The sequence below is a fragment of the Crotalus tigris genome, unplaced genomic scaffold (assembly GCF_016545835.1).
Source record: "Crotalus tigris isolate CLP2741 ecotype Arizona unplaced genomic scaffold, ASM1654583v1 scf7180000024387.2241675, whole genome shotgun sequence".
NCBI lineage: Eukaryota > Metazoa > Chordata > Lepidosauria > Squamata > Viperidae > Crotalus > Crotalus tigris.
In genome coordinates, this window is record NW_024100557.1 from 1,529,626 (window position 1) to 1,547,689 (window position 18,064).

General features: G+C 36.2%; 1 protein-coding gene across 3 annotated transcripts; it reads left to right on the plus strand.

Moving 5' to 3' along the window:
• The first annotated feature begins 1,366 nt into the window (after positions 1-1,366).
• DEPDC1 (DEP domain containing 1) lies at positions 1,367-16,449 on the plus strand. 3 transcript variants are annotated; one of them, XM_039329114.1, is made up of 12 exons: positions 1,367-1,493; positions 2,159-2,424; positions 2,860-3,010; positions 4,160-4,269; positions 5,396-5,526; positions 6,059-6,106; positions 7,582-7,722; positions 8,114-8,968; positions 9,629-9,801; positions 10,840-11,016; positions 12,513-12,698; positions 15,280-16,449. In XM_039329114.1, exons 1-12 carry the CDS (start codon positions 1,446-1,448, stop codon positions 15,418-15,420), a joined length of 2,427 nt encoding a protein of 808 aa, XP_039185048.1. In that variant the 5' UTR covers positions 1,367-1,445; the 3' UTR covers positions 15,421-16,449. The 3 variants fall into 3 exon arrangements, with proteins under 3 accessions (XP_039185048.1, XP_039185049.1, XP_039185050.1); XM_039329115.1 differs by lacking the exon at positions 10,840-11,016; XM_039329116.1 differs by lacking the exon at positions 8,114-8,968.
• The last annotated feature ends 1,615 nt before the right edge of the window (positions 16,450-18,064 follow it).

The following is an 18,064-nucleotide window of genomic DNA, read 5'->3' on the forward strand; positions in this document are numbered from 1 at the left end:
TTCCTCCAAATGCACTTGCTTGCGTTTCATGTATGGCATCAGTTGTGACCCCTAGAGTAGAGGTGGTAGAGTGTTTACTGTCAGACAAAAACTCTGGTGGCAAGAAATTCAAATTGGGATAATGTAGGGATATATTTCAGACCCTTTAAATGTACATAACTTGAATAAATTCAATAAATCAGTTCTCGGTTACACACAAACACACACCATTATTAGCAAATTGATGTGCAGACTTTAAGGATCTATGAAGATTCTCAAGTCATCCAGTCATAGTTATATCAAAAGTGGTTATTTTTTGAAGAGGCAACTGGGCTGATTTTTTTGAGGAAGACGTTTCGCTTATCCTGGAAGCTTCATCAGTTGTATTGGATGGTGTAGGACAGGGGTGTCAAACTCGCAACGTCACATAACGTGTCGCTACGTATCACAACTATTTTTCCATTGCTGGAAATGGGGCGGTCACAGTTTTGCTATGATGCATCCGGCCCGCAGGCCACTAGTTTGACACCCCTGGTGTAGGAAATGAAAGAACAGTTATTGATAGTTGAAATTAGTGGGGGGGGGGAATGATAGGCTCTGACAGGTTTTATTTTCAAAAATAAAAACCACTTTTGATAGACTTTGAGTGTATTTACCTTTCTGCCAAGGAGAAAAACTTGTAATAAACCTTCTAAAACAGAGGTCCCCAACATTTTGGGCACCAGGAACCAGTTCCACGGAGGGAAGTTTTTCCACAAACCAGAGGGTGTGTGCTGCCTTCATCCTGTGGATGGGACTTTGCTTGTTTGTGTGGATCGGTTGCTGGCACGCTGCAGCCCAATGCTGGTCCACGGACCAGGGGTTGGGGACCCCTGTTCTAAAAATTCAAGTTTTAATATTTGCACAAAATACTAAATTCAGGCCTCAACACTTGGCTTCTCTGGCTAATGCTACTCAGCAGAGCTATCCTGAAATTGTCTATGGAGATTCTCAGTCATCCAGGTCATAATTGTCCCAAAGATGCTTTTTCACAAGGCAACTGGACCAGTCACTAGTCGTGACTAGTCCACTTGCCTCCTGAAAAAGCATCTTTGGGACTATCCTGAGATTCTACACAACGCTACACGCTTGATCCTAACCAAAAGCCCGAGAAGCGATCGACCAACGGCCGGAAGCTCCCACCCCGTGTCCCATTACACAAAAAAGTGAAGGAACCACCGTTTTTCCTCCGCTTTTATAACCTCTCCCCGTTGCCACGAATCACGGCGAAAGAGTTTGAGCTATCGCCGATCTGCAAGCACGCGCACCTGGCTTCCGGTTTTCCGAGTCACGTGACCCCCCACCACTTCGCCAATCAGAAACTTCGGAACGCAGTTCAAACCTCCAGGCAGCGGCTGCTCGGTGGGGACGTTTGCACAGCTGCCGTTGGCCGTTGTGTTCGTTGGCTGCGCTATGCTGTAGCCGCGATGGAGAATCGGGTGGTCTCTCCTGGACCTTATCGCGCCACCAAGCTGGTAAAACAAAAAAAAAAGCGGGGAGGGGGCTTACTGGAGGGCGAGTTCTCAGTGGAGTTGATTGACTTTCCTTCCCATAATTATTTCTGTCCAAGAAATATCTATCTTATCTGCATCTGTCCTTACGTGCAAGCACAACATTAACGTATTTGCTTGTAGTAAAGTGCCGTCCGCGAAAGCTTAAAAACTTAATCTTAATCTTAACACATGGGCCAATCTGGAGAGGGGCTCCGAATATGTGGTTGTTAAAGTTTTAATTCACGTTGGCATCAGTGACAGCGTTTCTGGATGGTGATCGGGCAAATTTCTATTGAAAAACCACCTTGAGAATCCACGTTTCAGAGCATGTCTAAATGGTCTTGTGGATGAACCTTCAGATGTCTTTTCATGCTCCGTAGCTTGCCCTGATGTAGTAACAAGACTTCACCAGATTTGACAGCTGAAGTGAAGATTTTACTCTATATTAGTAAAGTCTTGGTTGCAACGTAACAGAGTCAAATATATTCAAATTACTGTTTTTTTAAAAAAAAATAAAAGTTATATAGTACTTTTTGCACTATATAACTTGAAAATGTAAAGTGACTTAGAATAAATTTGATAAATAAATGTGTACTTTATTTCTCTGTGTCCTCTCCATTTGCAATTTCATTTCTCTTGACTTATAGTGGAATGAAGTTACTAAGTACTTTCGGATACAAATGCCACAAAAGAAACACAGACAACACTTTAGAAAATATGGAAATTGTTTTACTGCAGCAGAAGCAGTCGACTGGCTTCATGAATTACTCAGGAATAATATTAATTTTGGTCCAGAAGTTACTAGGCAGCAAACTATTCAGCTGTTAAGGAAATTTCTTAAAAATCATGTGATTGAGGACATAAAAGGAAGATGGGGTTCAGAAAATCTGGATGACAATCATAACTTGTACAGGTAATTGACAGAATTATTGACAGAATCTGTAAAAAATTATCAGATATATTGAATGTAAATGTTTGGCTGGTTTCCTTATTTCCTGTTGGCTTACTACAACAGAGATACTTATACATTTTACCCATAAATAAAATATGGAATTTTAAAAAATCTGTTTCAAAAGTAACCCAATATAATAAATGCTTTGTACCAAGATGCTGCATCTTGTAAAATGCTACAATCTATACTGTAGTATCAAAAAGTGACATATATTTTTAATGAAAGTTATTTATTTGATATATTGAAAATGTTGGTACTTTTCGAAATACTTTTTCATCTTCAAATAGGGATATTAGACCTAGCTTGCAAAAGGACAAAATTCTCTTCAAGAGGTTTTGTTACATCTGAATTAAATTCCTATTTTGAAATGTTGATATTTTCTGTGTCATATTATAGATTTCCTTCAGCTTCCCCTGTTAAAATTTTGCCACGTCGATATCCATTGAAAGAAACCCTGCATAACATACCCAAAAAAACAGAAAGCATGCTTAAATTACCTCAGTATTCCAAGAGAACTCCTAAAAAACATGACCTTCAGGAATGTCAGGTAATCTATTATGATTAATTGTGTTTACAATTTAATGTCTAAATACCTGGGACTAAGCCTTATCAAGGTGGCTTCTTTGTAGCATTGCCTATTCTATGGAGTATCATTCCCCTCCGGCTTGGATGATCCTGAAGAGATAGAGGTTCTCCTGGATAGTCCTTGCAATCTTTTAAAAACTGGTTTTTCTTGAACTTAACAAGAATGAATAATTTTTTAAAAGGTCTACTATGCAATAATTGATCTTGATTTGCCAATTTTATTTGGAATTATATCCAACTGCTGTGCACAAAGAATGAGATTTGAGTCGTTTAGAGCAGAGGTCCCCAACCTTTTGGGCACCAGGGACCAGTTCCATAGAGAAAGGTTTTTCTGTAGACTGAAGGCTGCCTGCATCCTGTGGACGGGGCTTTTCTTGTTTGTGCGAACTGGTTGCTGGCATGCTGCGGCCTGGTATTGGTCCACAGACCGGGGGTTGGGGACCCCTGATTTAGAATCATAAGGTTTCTATTTGTTTTGCATAAATTACACATTACAGATAATCCTCAGTTTACAACCATTCATTTAGTGACAGTTCGAAGTTACAATGGCACTGAAAAAAGTGACTTATGACCTTTTTCACACAACTGTTGCAGGATGCCCATGGTTACATGATCAAAATTCCGACACTTGGCAACTGGGATGTTTTTATGACACTTGAAGTGCCCAAGGAGTCATGTGATCACTTTTTGAGACCTGACAAGAAAAATCAATAGGGAAGCCAGATTCATTTAACAACCATGTTACTAACTTAACAACTACAATGGTTCATTTAAGAACTGTGGCAAGAAAGATTGTAAAATGGGGCAAAACTCACTTAACCATCTTATTTAGCAGTGGAAATTTTTGACTCAATTGTTGTACATCAAGGGCCACCTATAGCTTTCTGCTAAAAAAAGATGGCAAGTAATGGTTTCCACTTTCCAAAGTTTACTGCTGTGTTTTGAAATAAATATTGTAAAGGTCATCTGATTGATAAACAAATGTCACTGTGACTGCTGGTAGTCTCCTACTAACTTCCAGATTAGTGGGACAAGAAAAAAAATGGATTATAACTAGGTAGCTAAAATTAGTCTTACACTTTTACAACATGGTTGTATTCCATATTTGCAGAACAACAAAGAAAATCTGAAATGTGAAGACGATAAAAAATGGATAGCAAGTGGCAAGCAAATAACTCAAGCAGATATAGAAGAAGTTTGGCGAAGCATTGTTATGATACAGTAAGTAACAAATGTGTTTTCTTTCTCCCATAGATTTTAGAAACAAGACTAACAATTTTGGGGGAAAAGATTACTTTAGTGTCCCAGTAATCTTTCAAAAAAGTACTCTTCAAGGCAATTTCTTGATATATAAATGTTATATGCATTTGCCCTGCTGCAATATTTTGAAAATAAAAATTATAAAACTTACATACCAAACTGGTGAAAAAAGCTTGCATTTCTACTGTACCATAAAAAAAAATCTTGATTTAAATTATTAAAATAAAAAGGTAAAGGAAATCTTGTATCTATAGAGGAAGTTATAGTGTACGTGTTGAACTTCATCAAATTGCTATTGGACTTAAAATGGCAGCTTGCTAGCTTTCAGTGTTTTCCTTATGTGATCTTACTAATGATCTCATTCATTATCCTTAGGATGCTTTAGGTAATACAAAGAATTTTATAACTCTGTGCAAAACCTTTCAAAAATAGGATGTTCTGTGGAATGCAAGAGTATCCTTTTTTCCCCAGACCATACCAATCCAGCCGTTCTACATTATCAATTTTACATCTTCCAGAATAGAAAGTAGTTTTGTATTTACAACTTCAGATTTACAACTTCTTCTCCTAAAACATTTACTTGGAAAAAACTATTCACTTATGTCCAAAAAAAATGGATCAGCATTTGCTATTTAGAATAAAAAAAATTGCACATCTCTAGAATTTAGACTAACCTTTTAATGATAGCAAAGGAGTAGCCATAATGTAATAATTTTTCTGCTCTATTAAATGTTTTTCTTTTCTGATAACCCCATGATTAAGTCAACATCTTATATATGGCATATAATTTGGCTTATAGACCAGGGGCCTTCAAACTTGGTCCTTTTAAGACTTGTGGACTTCAACTCCCAGAATTCCTCAGCCAGGCACGCTGACTGAGGAATTCTGGGAGTTAAAGTCCACAAGTCATAAAAGGTCCAAGTTTAAAGACCCCTGTTATAGACAATGTAATGTAAAATATAATTCTTAACCATTTCTGGATTACTTGAAGCAAGATATATTGAATTTTTTACAAGCCTGTTTCCTTGATAATTTCTGAAAAAGTTTCATTAAGTTTCTGAATTGATTGCATTTTTCTTCTTTATAGTTTGCAAACTATTTTAAGTATATCATCCTTAGAAGACATCTTGCATCCAGCACAAATAATTCCTCGCTACATAATATATAACATGACTAATACAAGTAAACATGGAGTTGTTCTTCTACAAGATAAATCAGGTACATGCTATAATGTAATTTTTAAAGTGTTTGGGTTCTTCCCAATTTAAACATCAGCAAAAGTGTGATATATATTTTGTATTAGGAGATGTCTGCATTCATTTACTGGAAAACTATAATGTCATAAATAGGAGTTCCAGGTAGATAAGTTGTAGCATTTTGGTCTAATAGATATTTCAATTTTAAATGCAGTTCAAAATTATGAATAATCAAATAGAATTTTTTAAAAGTTAATTTATTGAGTGTGTTCCACTTCTCAATTTACTATTTGAAGTATCTTTATCAATTAAAAATCAGTATTGGGACGGGGCAAGTTACATTCAGATTCCCATTCAATCACAAAAGAGTAGTCATGAGTGAATTGTAGTATAGTAAACATGAAGTTTAAAATGAGATGCTTTTCAAGTGTTTTTCTGTATGTGCTGTTGGAGTCCTTAGATGAGTGATGAAATACAACTATAACCAATGTGTTTAGTAGTTTGGGTATAAAAATAATAGCTGGTCAATTTTTTTTCTCCCCCTTTTCTTGCAGAAGATTTCCCTCACTGGGTATTGTCAGCTATGAAGTGTTTGGCAAACTGTAAGTAACTATGTATATAAGGAAAATACAGTGCAAAAAAAGAAGTAAACAGAATGTAAACATTATACTTGTAGCACAGTGGTTCTCAACCTATGGGTCGGGACCCCATTTGGGGTCGAACAACCATTTCACGGGGGTCGCCAAACAAGGCTGTCCGCCATTTTTTCCCCCTTTTCTTTGGCCACGCCCCTGGTATCCGGTGATGTATAAGTGGTTGGGGGTCATCACAACATGGGGAACTGTATTATGGGGTCGCGGCGTTAGAAAGGTTGAGAACCACTGTTTTAGCAGGATCCAATCTGGTTCGGTTACCGTTACTGGAGGTTTAGTCTTCCGAGCTTTTAGACTCATGCTGGAGGCCATCCTCAGGAAACTTCTCTCTCACCAGAATGTGTCCTTTGGGCTATTATATGTGTACTATTTATATGGTGCCTAGTTGTGTGTGGCTTTTTAATTGTTGATTGGGATGTTGAGGGCTGGTTATTAAGTCATTGGCTGTTGTTTCCTTGTGCTGCCAAATCCTTGATTCCTAAATACCTGATAACCTGGTTGTAAATCAGCACTCTTGTTGACTGACAAGGGGCCGGTTTCCCAGCTTCAATTTCCCTGGCTATTTTTATATCTGCTCAGCCAACCATCTTAGTAGATGCAAAATTGAATGTATGTCCTTGTTCATTGCAATCTGAAGCTACCAATGAGTTCAGCTTCTGACCTGACTATACTTACAGGTTCTATTAAATTATTTTGCTCTAAATGCCACATTATCTGAATTTAGAAGATTAAGGTGAGATAAAGTGCCAGTAAAAAGAATACAGACCTACAATATATAAAATAATCAAAAAATGATGCATGTTTCAATGAACCTGTTCCTTATAATGCAAATTCTTGCTATATTATGTATACATAGTAGATAGGATCTGGTATCCAGTAGGATTCAATTTAGTTTCATAAATCTTTCATCTGATGAATTGTTAATGTAGGACAGTGGTGGCGAACCTATGGCATGGGTGCCAGAGGTGGCACTCGGAGCCCTCTCTGTGGACACACGTGCCATTGCCCCAGCCTTGCTTCCCCCCGTGACTTCCTCCTCACCAGCAGCCCTCCTGGAGAAGAGTTGCCACCGAGTGTGGCCCATGTGGAGCAGTGCAGCCAAGGACATGGCAGCCAGGCAGTGTAGACAAGACTCTGCCCTCATGCCCCATCGCGCACAGTTGATGCTGCAGGGCGCAGGCAAAGGGCGTGGCTGCCATGGCACTGCTGGGCGATCTGCTGCAGGCCCTGGAGACAGTGAGTGGCCCTGCGGGCAGGTGGGTTGGGGGCGGGGCAGGGGGCAGGGCCAGGTTTTGGGCACTCAGTGTCTAAAAGGTTCGCCATCACTGATGTAGGATGTTAGGAAAGCAGTACTCTGCTGTTCCTAGCTCTTGAAATATCATTGAGATCAGTGTTGTTGAGATTTCTTTCCTTTTGCATTTCAGGGCCTAGATGTAATGACCTGAGTCAGCCAACATACACAGGTTTTGAGCGAGATGTATTCAAAACAGTTGCTGATTATTTTCTTAGTCTCCCTGAACCTTTGCTTACTTTTCAGTATTATGAATTATTTGTGAAGATCTTAGGTATGTATCCATTCATATCAGGGTGGTACAGAAACCCAGTATAAAATTGAAAAGAAGACCTAAGATACCACAAGTGTGTATACTAGTTTTTGGAAAGAAGTCTGTCTAGTTTCACAGAATAAATAATCAAGTATAAAGTGTAATTACTGTACATATATTATCATCTTAGCTTTTGCGCAGACTGCTAATCATAATATGATTTGTTATGTACACTTAGTCTTGCATATGTGAGCTATCCTTTGCATGTATGTTTCTGAATACCTTCTGACTGAATATGCAGTCTTTCAGCACCACTAACTTTTAAATATTAATCTCTATTTTAATTTTTCTGATGATGTTGCTTGTGCTTCTAAATTGCCTGCATTTGAATTTGTATTTCGTTTCCTGATAGTTTTGTGTGGCTACATCACAATTCCAAACAGATCCAGTGGAAATTTTGGTATCCAGAATGATTTGGTATGTTCAAAACCTTGTCATTTAAACTCGTTCAAGTCAACCGAATGTCTTCTGCTAAGTTTGCTTCAGCATGATACTGACAAAGAAGATGAGACTTCTGCTAAAAGTTCTAAAAGGTGTACAAATGAAATAGGATGCAGTATGAATTTACAGCACCGTAACGTAACTTATAAAGGTGGCATCATTTGTGTACAAAAAGGTGGCAGTTGTCAGAATCTTTCACAACTGAAAAATGAACAAGCTCTGCCTCTGAGGCTTAAGGCAAGATGTCACTCTTTGGAGGGAATTGCAGATACAACCTCAAGCGATTGTAGTAAGGATGAATTTAAACAATTTTCTCAAGCCAGAATTCATATTGTGCCATTGACAAGTAATGAGAATAAACTGTTGCACTGTGAAAGTAAACCAGTCTCTTCATTGGATCTATGTTTGGATAACATTACTGAAAAACAGACTCATGGCTCCAAGGAAGTTCCTGCATCAAGTTTTCCTGACCAAGAGCAATGTAGTAGTAACCCAAAATCAAAACAACTTTGCAGGTCTCAGAGTTTACGTGGAATTAAAAACTCCAGTTGGTGTGGCATACATGCTCCGGTTGCAGAAATTACAGTAAAACCACGTCCAGCAAACTTTGGTTCTAAAACTCAAAGCACTAGCCGACTGCCTGTTAAAACAGGAAGTAAATCTGTGGGTTCTGATATGGCCATCAATAAAAGATTCCACAAAAGTGCAACACAGCTTTCAGAATACATGTTTTCTCCCAGCTTCTTTATGCTGACTGGCAGATCACGTAAGATTGCTTTGTGAAGCATGTCTGTATGTGTTTGAACTAACTAGCTTGCTTGTGTGCTTTTTTTTTTCTTAAAGGGGAGGGAGATTTTGCCAATTTCAGTATTTTAAGTGACTGTTTCAATAAAATTTGCCAAGAAACTCATTAGCCTGTGAAGTTAAATAATTTTTAAGCTAATACTATCAGTTCTGCAAGCATCAGTATTTTGAGTGCATGTTAATGCAAAAGGTATGTTTTCTTGCCCCTGCTGGTATTTCTATAACACATATTAAGTAACTTGAATCTTTTGCATTGTGATTTTAAATAACTAATCAATTAGCACCTAAATAGATGGAAGACAATAGGAGAGGCTGTGTGCAATAGTGGTTAAAGTGTTGGACCTGTGGGGACCTAACTTCAATTCCTGATCCAGCCATGAAAGATAAATTTGGGCTAGTAGCTTTCTCAACCCAATTTACCTCACAGAATTAATGTGGGGATAAATTTAAGGAAGATCCCCATGTAAGTTACTTTATGCTTCTAGAGAAAAATTTAAATTACCAACAAATAAATAATAACATGCACATTAATTAGACTTTACTTGCATTAGTGATATAAAAGTGAATCTTAATTTCTAGAAAGTTGCAAAAATAATGCCTTTCTGATTTAATAATTTTCTAGATGTGTTGCAACCTCATTCAGAAAGAGTTGCAATTGAAGCTCTGCAGATTTGTTGCCTATTGCTTCCACCACCAAATCGCAGAAAACTTCAACTTTTAATGCGCATGATTTCTCGGATGAGTGAAAACGTTGATATGCCACGACTTCATGATTCAGTAGGCACCAGGTCTTTGGTACGATTATTTCCCATAATGTTTTTTAAGCAGGTATTCCAGTTGCCTCATTGACAAATGTATTCATAGTTAAAAACCTTCCTGCCTTGTCTTGCAGACCTGATAAACTGCCAACATTTTAATGGCCTTGTATAGACTGGCAGGGAAGGCCTAAGCATTTAATTGTTAAATTTAAGGCAACAGGATTAAGTTCTGCAGTCCTACCTTTGGCTTTCTCATTCCAAAAGTGGAGGCCTGAAAAAGAATGCATCATCAGTAGGCTTCTCTTATTATCCTCCAGCAGCTGGTTCTGATTCTGAGGATTAAAGGTAGCTGTTGTGACTAGTTGTCATGATGCCATCTTCCGTGCTCAAAATCATTTTTAAACCAATCCAAGCCGATGCTTTCATAGCTTGTGATAGATAGAAAGATTCATAGATAAACAATTTATGTTGAGGATAGAACGCTTTGCAGAGTACAGAGTTAAGCGACACAATGATTTGCAGTATATAAATTTAATAAATAAATTTAATAAATCTCTATAATAGGTAAAGGGCCAAAGAAGGGAGATCTCCTTTAGCCATGCTCTGGAGAGAAGAGAGAAAACATTTCACCTGTTCTCCCCCAGTCTGTTTATTACCTGCATGCAACTCTTACGTTTTCTCCTGCATGCAACAAGTCCTTGTTGCTTGTAACATCCAAGTAAGCACTGAAAATGCAAAGTTGGATGTGGTGCAATCCCTCCCCCCCCCCCAAAAAAAATCCTTGAGCAAAATTTTAGAGATGCTTCAAAATTTACTATCTAATGTATATGTATAATAGAAAGAGATATTTAAAATATGGGAATTATGTAAACAATATTGAATGTAATGTAATTTTAATTTAATGCAAATTTAACTTGTGTGGCCCTGTCCTGCTTTTTTTTGTTGTTGTTGTTGTTTTTGCAAACTAAAAATCAAATATGGTCTTCAGTCTCCAAACTGTTGGAAAGTTCTCTGCTGTAGAAGAATGCTATTTTAATACTTGATGTTTTATAACTGCATATTTAAATGCTTCCAGATGATACAGACGTTTTCTCGTTGTATACTGTGCTGTGAGGAAGAAGTGGATCTAGATGAATGGCTTGCCATAAGATTAGTTTCCTTTCTAATGGATCACCAACAGGAAATTTTAGAAGTTCCTATATATTTACAAGTAGCAGTACAAGAGCACATTGAAACATTAAAAACTACTCAGGTGAGGAAAACAGTTAAATTATATCTGTTAATCTTTAAACGGAGCTTCTTTTAAGTCAGAGTTACATAAATAATTTGTTTTGACAGCAGTGGTCTTGGAATTGTTTCTTCAAACTTATCTGACCATTACTGCTACTTTTCAGATTTAAATAAAAAGCTTTGCATTAATAACTGACATTTTATAGTCCATGTTGTATATTTCCCCATATTGAGACTTTGATCTAAATTATTGTATGCCGACCAAATATGATTTATCTGATCTGGCTCTTCTATTATTTTCCTTAACCAGTTTACAGTGTAGTGCAGAAAGAGTGAACTGCCATTCATTGTTATCTCATCTTTTGAGCAATTTTAACCAAAAAATAACAATTGCAGTAAAATTTGCATCCTGACCACTAAGATTCAAATAAACCATATAGCACTATTCACACTTAACAGGCATTGAAAACATGTTTTATGTTGAGTATAAACAATTATTAAATATATAGTAATGCTATAGAGTACTAGAAAGTTCAGTTGTAAGTTAGTTCCCAGTGAAGATTTTGTGGAAATAACATAATCATTATTCAGTTTGGTTTTCAATAAATTCTGAATCTAACTGGTTATGAGCAGGAATCAGTACAAAGGTTTTCAATTTTCTGTAATTTTAACCAAAGCACACAGATGCACACAGCAGTTCAGTAACTTATAATTGGGCCTACTGAATTGTTCAGAGATTACCTCAAAAGCAGAGGAATTTTTGAAATTTTACTTACCGTACTTTCCGGCGTATTAGACGACTCGGCGTATAAGATGACCCCCAACTTCGGAGCCGATTTGCATGCTTTAGAAAGTCGTCTTATACGCCGGAAAATACGGTAGCTTCTTCTCTGAACCTGCAATGACATCTGTATATGAGAACATGCTTCAAATGATATTTTAAGTATTGGATTTTTTTCTCTTTAAAAATATGCAGCAATCAAGGTTCAAAGAATACCTTATCCTTACTTTGAAATGTGATCTAGTGTGTAAATCAGATTTCATTAAATGTAAGCCTTAGAACCTAAAATATACTTAAATATTAGAATGAAGTCATCTTATCTGAAGTGCCTTTTGATAGTCCAGTTGCTATTGACTTTAAAGCTTTTTTTTTAATGTCATCAGGGGAATTTAATGAAGTTGCATTTGTGCTCATTAGTGAACTAAAGGCTAAGAATTGCAACTACAGGCTACTATATCAAAATAAAATTCTTCTACTTGTGGAATTCATTTCATATTATTTTCTTAGTTATCATATTCTCCTGAAGTGTTTCAGCTAATATAAGCATGTTCATCTTATTCTTATATTAAATAGTGAGAGAGAATTCTGGTTTATCAGAGATCTTCCCAGTGGCCACTGTTTTAGATTTCAGATTGGAGCTTCAGAATTGAAATTCTTGCTCTTAACCAGAACAGGTGATGTCATCCATTTGTTAAAATGTCTGTCCTATTCTCTTTGTTCGTTTTGCATGCTTGCAGTTGGAATGTCTTGAAGAAGAACTGAGCACCATATTTCCAAGTTATTCCTATTGCATGAGGATTACATCTCGGGAATTTGATGAACAGAAGATTTCTGTATCTCAGGCAGCAATAGCTGAACTTTTGGAAAATATTATTAAGGACAGAAATTTATCTCTGAAAGAGAAGAAGAAAAAACTTAAACAGGTAATGTGATTGGTGAACTATCTAGACATCATTACTCGGCAAGAAGGCCTCAAATAATTTTGGAAGATTTGGTTTATTTTTGACAGATCCAGATAAGAAAACTGTTTTTCGGGAAATAAATGTGTTCTGTGGAAAACATGGGGCTGCATCCCTTTAGCTAGATTATTTTTTAAACCTTTCTACAGCCCCATTTTATATCACCACTCAAGCTACTGTGTTGCAAAGAGGACTTAGACTGCAATAGCAACAGTGATGTCTTAAGAAACTTTACCTTTTGTCAAGAATAACAACTTTGACATAAACCGTTGCTTTAGTATTACCATTATATTAGATGTGAAGGATTTCCACTATCTACTCCCCTGCTAGAACCTTTAACCAGCTATTATACTGGACCAGGCTTGTATCTCTGTTAAAGATATGAGGTAACATCCGCTCATTTAAGGGTGGTAAAATTATTACTCCTCTCCTTTTATTTCCTTCTTGGAGGGTACCAAACAGGGAATTTCTAATATGGCAGGATGGCAGTTCCTATCCCAGCCCAAACAGATGTGTTAAACCTATAATGGGTATGCACAACATCCTGTTTTCTAGAGCTGCAATCTGGAAAATGACACAGAATCAGACTAAATGACATGGCATTTTGAAAACTAGATTTGCTGCCACTTTGTGTTACATTAGAAACAGATTATCCATGCTGTTCCAGATATTGTTTAACTACCACTCCTGGCATCTCACCGCAGGCAATCATTCCTCAAGGATGATTTATAATTCAGCAATTTCTTGAAGTGCCACAGGTTGCCTGTTATTACTATTAAGTTAAGAGCAAATTAGAGATTAGGAAAAATAGAGATTACCACTAGAGCAGTGGTTCTCAACCTGTGGGTCGGGACCCCATTTGGGGTTGAACAACCATGTCACGGGGGTCTCCAAACAACGCAGTCCGCCATTTTTCCCCCTTTTCCTTAGCTGTGCTACTCCCTTTTTTTCTATTGGCTTTTGAAAGCCAATAGAATAGATTCTCTTGAATAGAGTCTAATTCTATTGGCTTTCAAAAGCCAGTAGGAATTGTCCAGGCTGTCTCTGTCCTGCTGAGCCCGCCAAAAGTCCCATTCTGCAAACGGTGCTGCACCAGTTGAGTAGTCCTCGACTTACAACCGGTTGAGTAGTCCTCGACTTACGACCGGTTGGGGGTCGCGGCATTAAAAAGGTTGAGAACCACTGCACTAGAGATTGGGGAAATGTTCTTTACTCTTGGCATAACACATTCCCTTAAATCCAGTGTGTGTTGGATTGTTACATTGTGTTTTGCAGTTACCATCATCTCTGACATTATTAATACTCTTAAGATGAGTATATTATGAACACTTATATATGATACTAGACAATTGTTTTCTAAATATTTACTTGATTTATTCAAGTTCACCTGACACAGTTTATTGTAATCTGCTTTGTGGCAAAGTAGAACAACTATGGCAGAGCTTAATACAGAGGGATTTTTTTTTCTGAACAAATTGCTTCACAGAATTATACTTGTCCTAGAAAGTATTAAACAAGTCTCATGACTCAAGTCTGGCTCTAAATTGGCAGAGTTTAAGTCACTGCATTGAAGTTACTGTTCTTTATTTTTACTTCCTACATTCTTTGTGAAGATTCCAAAGAGTTGAAAAAAACTTGAAATTATTCCTTTTAAAGGTCCATGACAGTGTTTTATAACATTGTTAGATTAAGATCTGACATCTGTTATAGTAGCAGCATGTCTTATAAATGTGGTGGATTACAACTCACAAGATTCCCAGAATGTGCTCAGAATTGCAGTCCAACATATCTAAAGGGCAGCTTTAAATATGTACACATGTGCTTTTTTTTACTTCATTTAAAAGGGACAGCAAGTCCTGATTCTCACATGAATATATTAGTACTCACAATCATGAATCATGGAATGCATCTGCTCTTATGTAATTTTAAGTGTAAAGGTACATAAGTGAAAGAATTTGTATCCCTTATTAGATATGATAGGTCATGACCAACCATTGTTTCTGTTCCAAGTTCTGGCAGAACACACTCATATGTACATATACACACCATCTCTATCTGGTCTTTGGCTACTTTTTAATTTAGAGATGCTTGAATAAGAGCTTACTAGTTGCTAAGAAAACACTGAACAATACAGTTTTCTAATTCCAGTTTCTGATTCCAGTTTAGTTTCTCAGCTAGAAAACCATTGCAAATCATTGCCCATATCTTTTATAAATCCTTTCTTTGTTTTGACACAGAATGGTTAGTAAGGTTAGGGATTAGGAGCTATATATAAACATTGACAATTTAAATAATTTATTCTTTAACCTTGGAAACAGATAAAGAGGCAGTCCCATAGAAGATCAGACACTTCCTGCAATGTGATTTTGTATGTAGGTGCATGATCAGAAGTAAGAATTTAGAATTTACATGTACAAGTTTACATTGTACATTTAAGGGTACTTATGATTTAGGAATAAATATTTGCAAAAATGTAATGTGCTCATGGTAACCTGGTTTTTGGAAATATATATATATATTGGTGATTTACTGTTTTGATTTACAGTTCCAGAAGGAATATCCAGAGATTTATCGGAGCAGATTTCCAACTTCAGAAAGTGAAGCCATCTTCTTTGATCACAAGCCTACAATTAAAAAGCCAATGCTTAACTTGCGAAAGTCCAAGCATTTTAGCATGAAAAGTTAATCTGTACCTCAGTTATATATTTATAAAGAAAGTTTTTGAATGTGAACATTAGAAATCTTTCAGTAAGCATATTCATGCAAATATGGATTTTATGAAAATTTCATCACAAATCCTGAAGACTGTATTTTATAAATGCCATTGTTTACAAATTAATTCCAAAATTGTAAATAGTTCCAATTTTTTCATGAACAGGCTTAATGAGATACACTTAATATTGTTATATTAAATATACCAATAGCAAATAAATATAGTAGTAGCAGTTATAAATACAAACATGTGTCGTAACTCTTTGCACTGTTTTTAAAAGAAACATACTGTAGTTTGAATACCACAATACTGTATTAATGTTGATCTTCACTATGTAATCTATTTATATATTGTATGTGTTAATGCTCAGTTAAGTAACACAGCTGAGAATAGTGAGCATGGAACATGGCCATAAAAGTAATGATTGCCAGCCTCACTTTTATTGTACAAATTGAACTCTTGGTTACAAAAAGTGAACAATATTGCTTATACAGCCATAAAGCAATAATTCATTCATTCTTTCTAATAGTTTGAAATTGTAATTAATTGTCCTCTATTGTCTATATGTGCTCACATTTTTGTTATGCTTAAGTTGGTTGTAGTTCACTTTTTATGTTGCTTTAGTAGAATTGGATTGCCCAGATTCTGTTCCCCATCTTACTCCTGTTTGCGTTTTCCTTCTAAGTATTTTCTATTTATGACATATATTTGCCAATATCTGATTAAGAATCTCTGAAAAGATTGTTTAATGAAACCTGTATAAATACTGGTAATTTAGTTATATTATGTATAAAATAATGTTTTGGAAAAGACATTACTGTACATATGCAGATCTGAATTTTAAATGGAGGAATTTAAAAGACATTGTTTCATTTACTTTCTATGTTCCACTATGTGAACCATTTCTAATGTAAACAAGTTTTCCAATGAGCTTTGAGTCCTCTAAAAGGAGCAGAAATATTATATTCTGTTTTCTAACTATAAGAATAAAGAAAGGACCTTGTATAGTGGAAAAAATTATTTTATTTTATTAAATTTTTATGACTGCCTACCTCACAGAAGATGGATCTGAATGGCATATAAAAAAATCAGTTAAAAGGGTTTACAAAAACCAGTTAATACAAATATAAATTTTTAAAAAGATAAAAGAGAATATATTAGAATAAAATTCATGACACAGCCAGTGCATTTTAATTAGCAAATTAAAATGTTTTAACAACTACCAATGTTAGTTGAGTAGGCTAAGTAAATAGAAACACTTAGCAGATATAAGTTAAGTAGCTGAATTGTTACTAAATTTTATAAATGGCATATAAATCAAATTACATTTAAATGCTTTAAATATGAATTCTATATTTATAGATTAAATAAAACCTGATGCCTTGACGATCTTACTGCCTGGCTGGTCAGAGCAATATATATATACATTTAGCTTTGCCACTCATGGCAAAGATTTTGTTGATTTTAAGTCATGCTGCAGTAGCAGCAAAGACACTAAATCTTTTTCTTCCTTTGACTTATTTAAGCCCATATTCAGATCAGATTTTTATTCAAGTGCTGACAGTGGATATATTCATAGGTCCTCTAATTTCAGTTGAAAAGTTATTCACTAACATCTTCAAGAACATGCCCTCAAAATTCAGCCTTCCAGATCCTAGCCAAAGCTAGCTGACATAGCATTTTTCATTTTTCTGAAAGCAAGTCTGTGTAACATTTGTGTGGCTTCAGCAACAATTGTAGTAGGGATGTAGTCCTGCTCCTACCAACTTACAGCAGTTCTTGTGAACATACCACTGACTTTCCATGATTATTGTGTGGGTTGCTGGATTGACATGACACTAGTAGCAGAACCCAGATTACTAAAGGAAGTGATAGACCCAGGACTATTTTAAAGCAACCTGCCTCTGAAACCTCTGTACAGATAGTCTTCATCTAGCAACTGTCTTGCCTTGGCAAATACTACTAGTAAATGGTAATAAGAAAAAACATTTTCTGACCCATGTGCCCAGTTACACCCACATTTCTATGCATGACAATAACATGGTGGAGTGTAACACTGGTGTGTCTGCATGAGAGAACTTTTAAGTGAAACAGCTACAACTAGCAATCTGCAGCATGTCACTCCCTCATGTGGTTTACTCAGCAACCATTTTGCTAGAACTATGGTTGCTAAACAGAATTATCTGTGTACACTAATGCCCAAACAATTATGCAGGGCCTCCAAAGCCCTAAAAGACAACCTGCCTTTTGGGGTAGCTATTGTCAGGTTCCCTACTTGAGTTCCAAACAGAAAAGTTAATCAAAGGAATAAGAACTCAGGGAATCAGATTATTAGAAGAAAAGTTATTAAAACAATGCCAGCAAGTACCTTACTTTCAAAGGAAGCACCTTTAGGCAATTCATGGTGGTAAAACACTTCTTAGTTCTTCATGATTTTTTGATACAAAAGATTGGAATCTTGTCTTATTAGCAAAAACAGGTCATTCTGTGTCTTCACTGCTTAAATAATAGCTATATTTTTGTGTTTAGAACTCTGAAGCAACAGAGCAAAGTACGTCAGTAATCTTTGCCTCTTCCTGACCTGGAGAAATATATAGTACATCAAATCAGTTGTTCT

Bases quoted from the DNA above. Each gene is read 5' to 3' on its own strand.
- DEPDC1 (XM_039329114.1), top strand. From the start codon at position 1,446: ATGGAGAATCGGGTGGTCTCTCCTGGACCTTATCGCGCCACCAAGCTG. The intron at 3,011-4,159 runs GTAATCTATTAT...CCATATTTGCAG, and splicing joins ATGACCTTCAGGAATGTCAG to AACAACAAAGAAAATCTGAA. The intron at 12,699-15,279 runs GTAATGTGATTG...TTTGATTTACAG, and splicing joins AGAAGAAAAAACTTAAACAG to TTCCAGAAGGAATATCCAGA.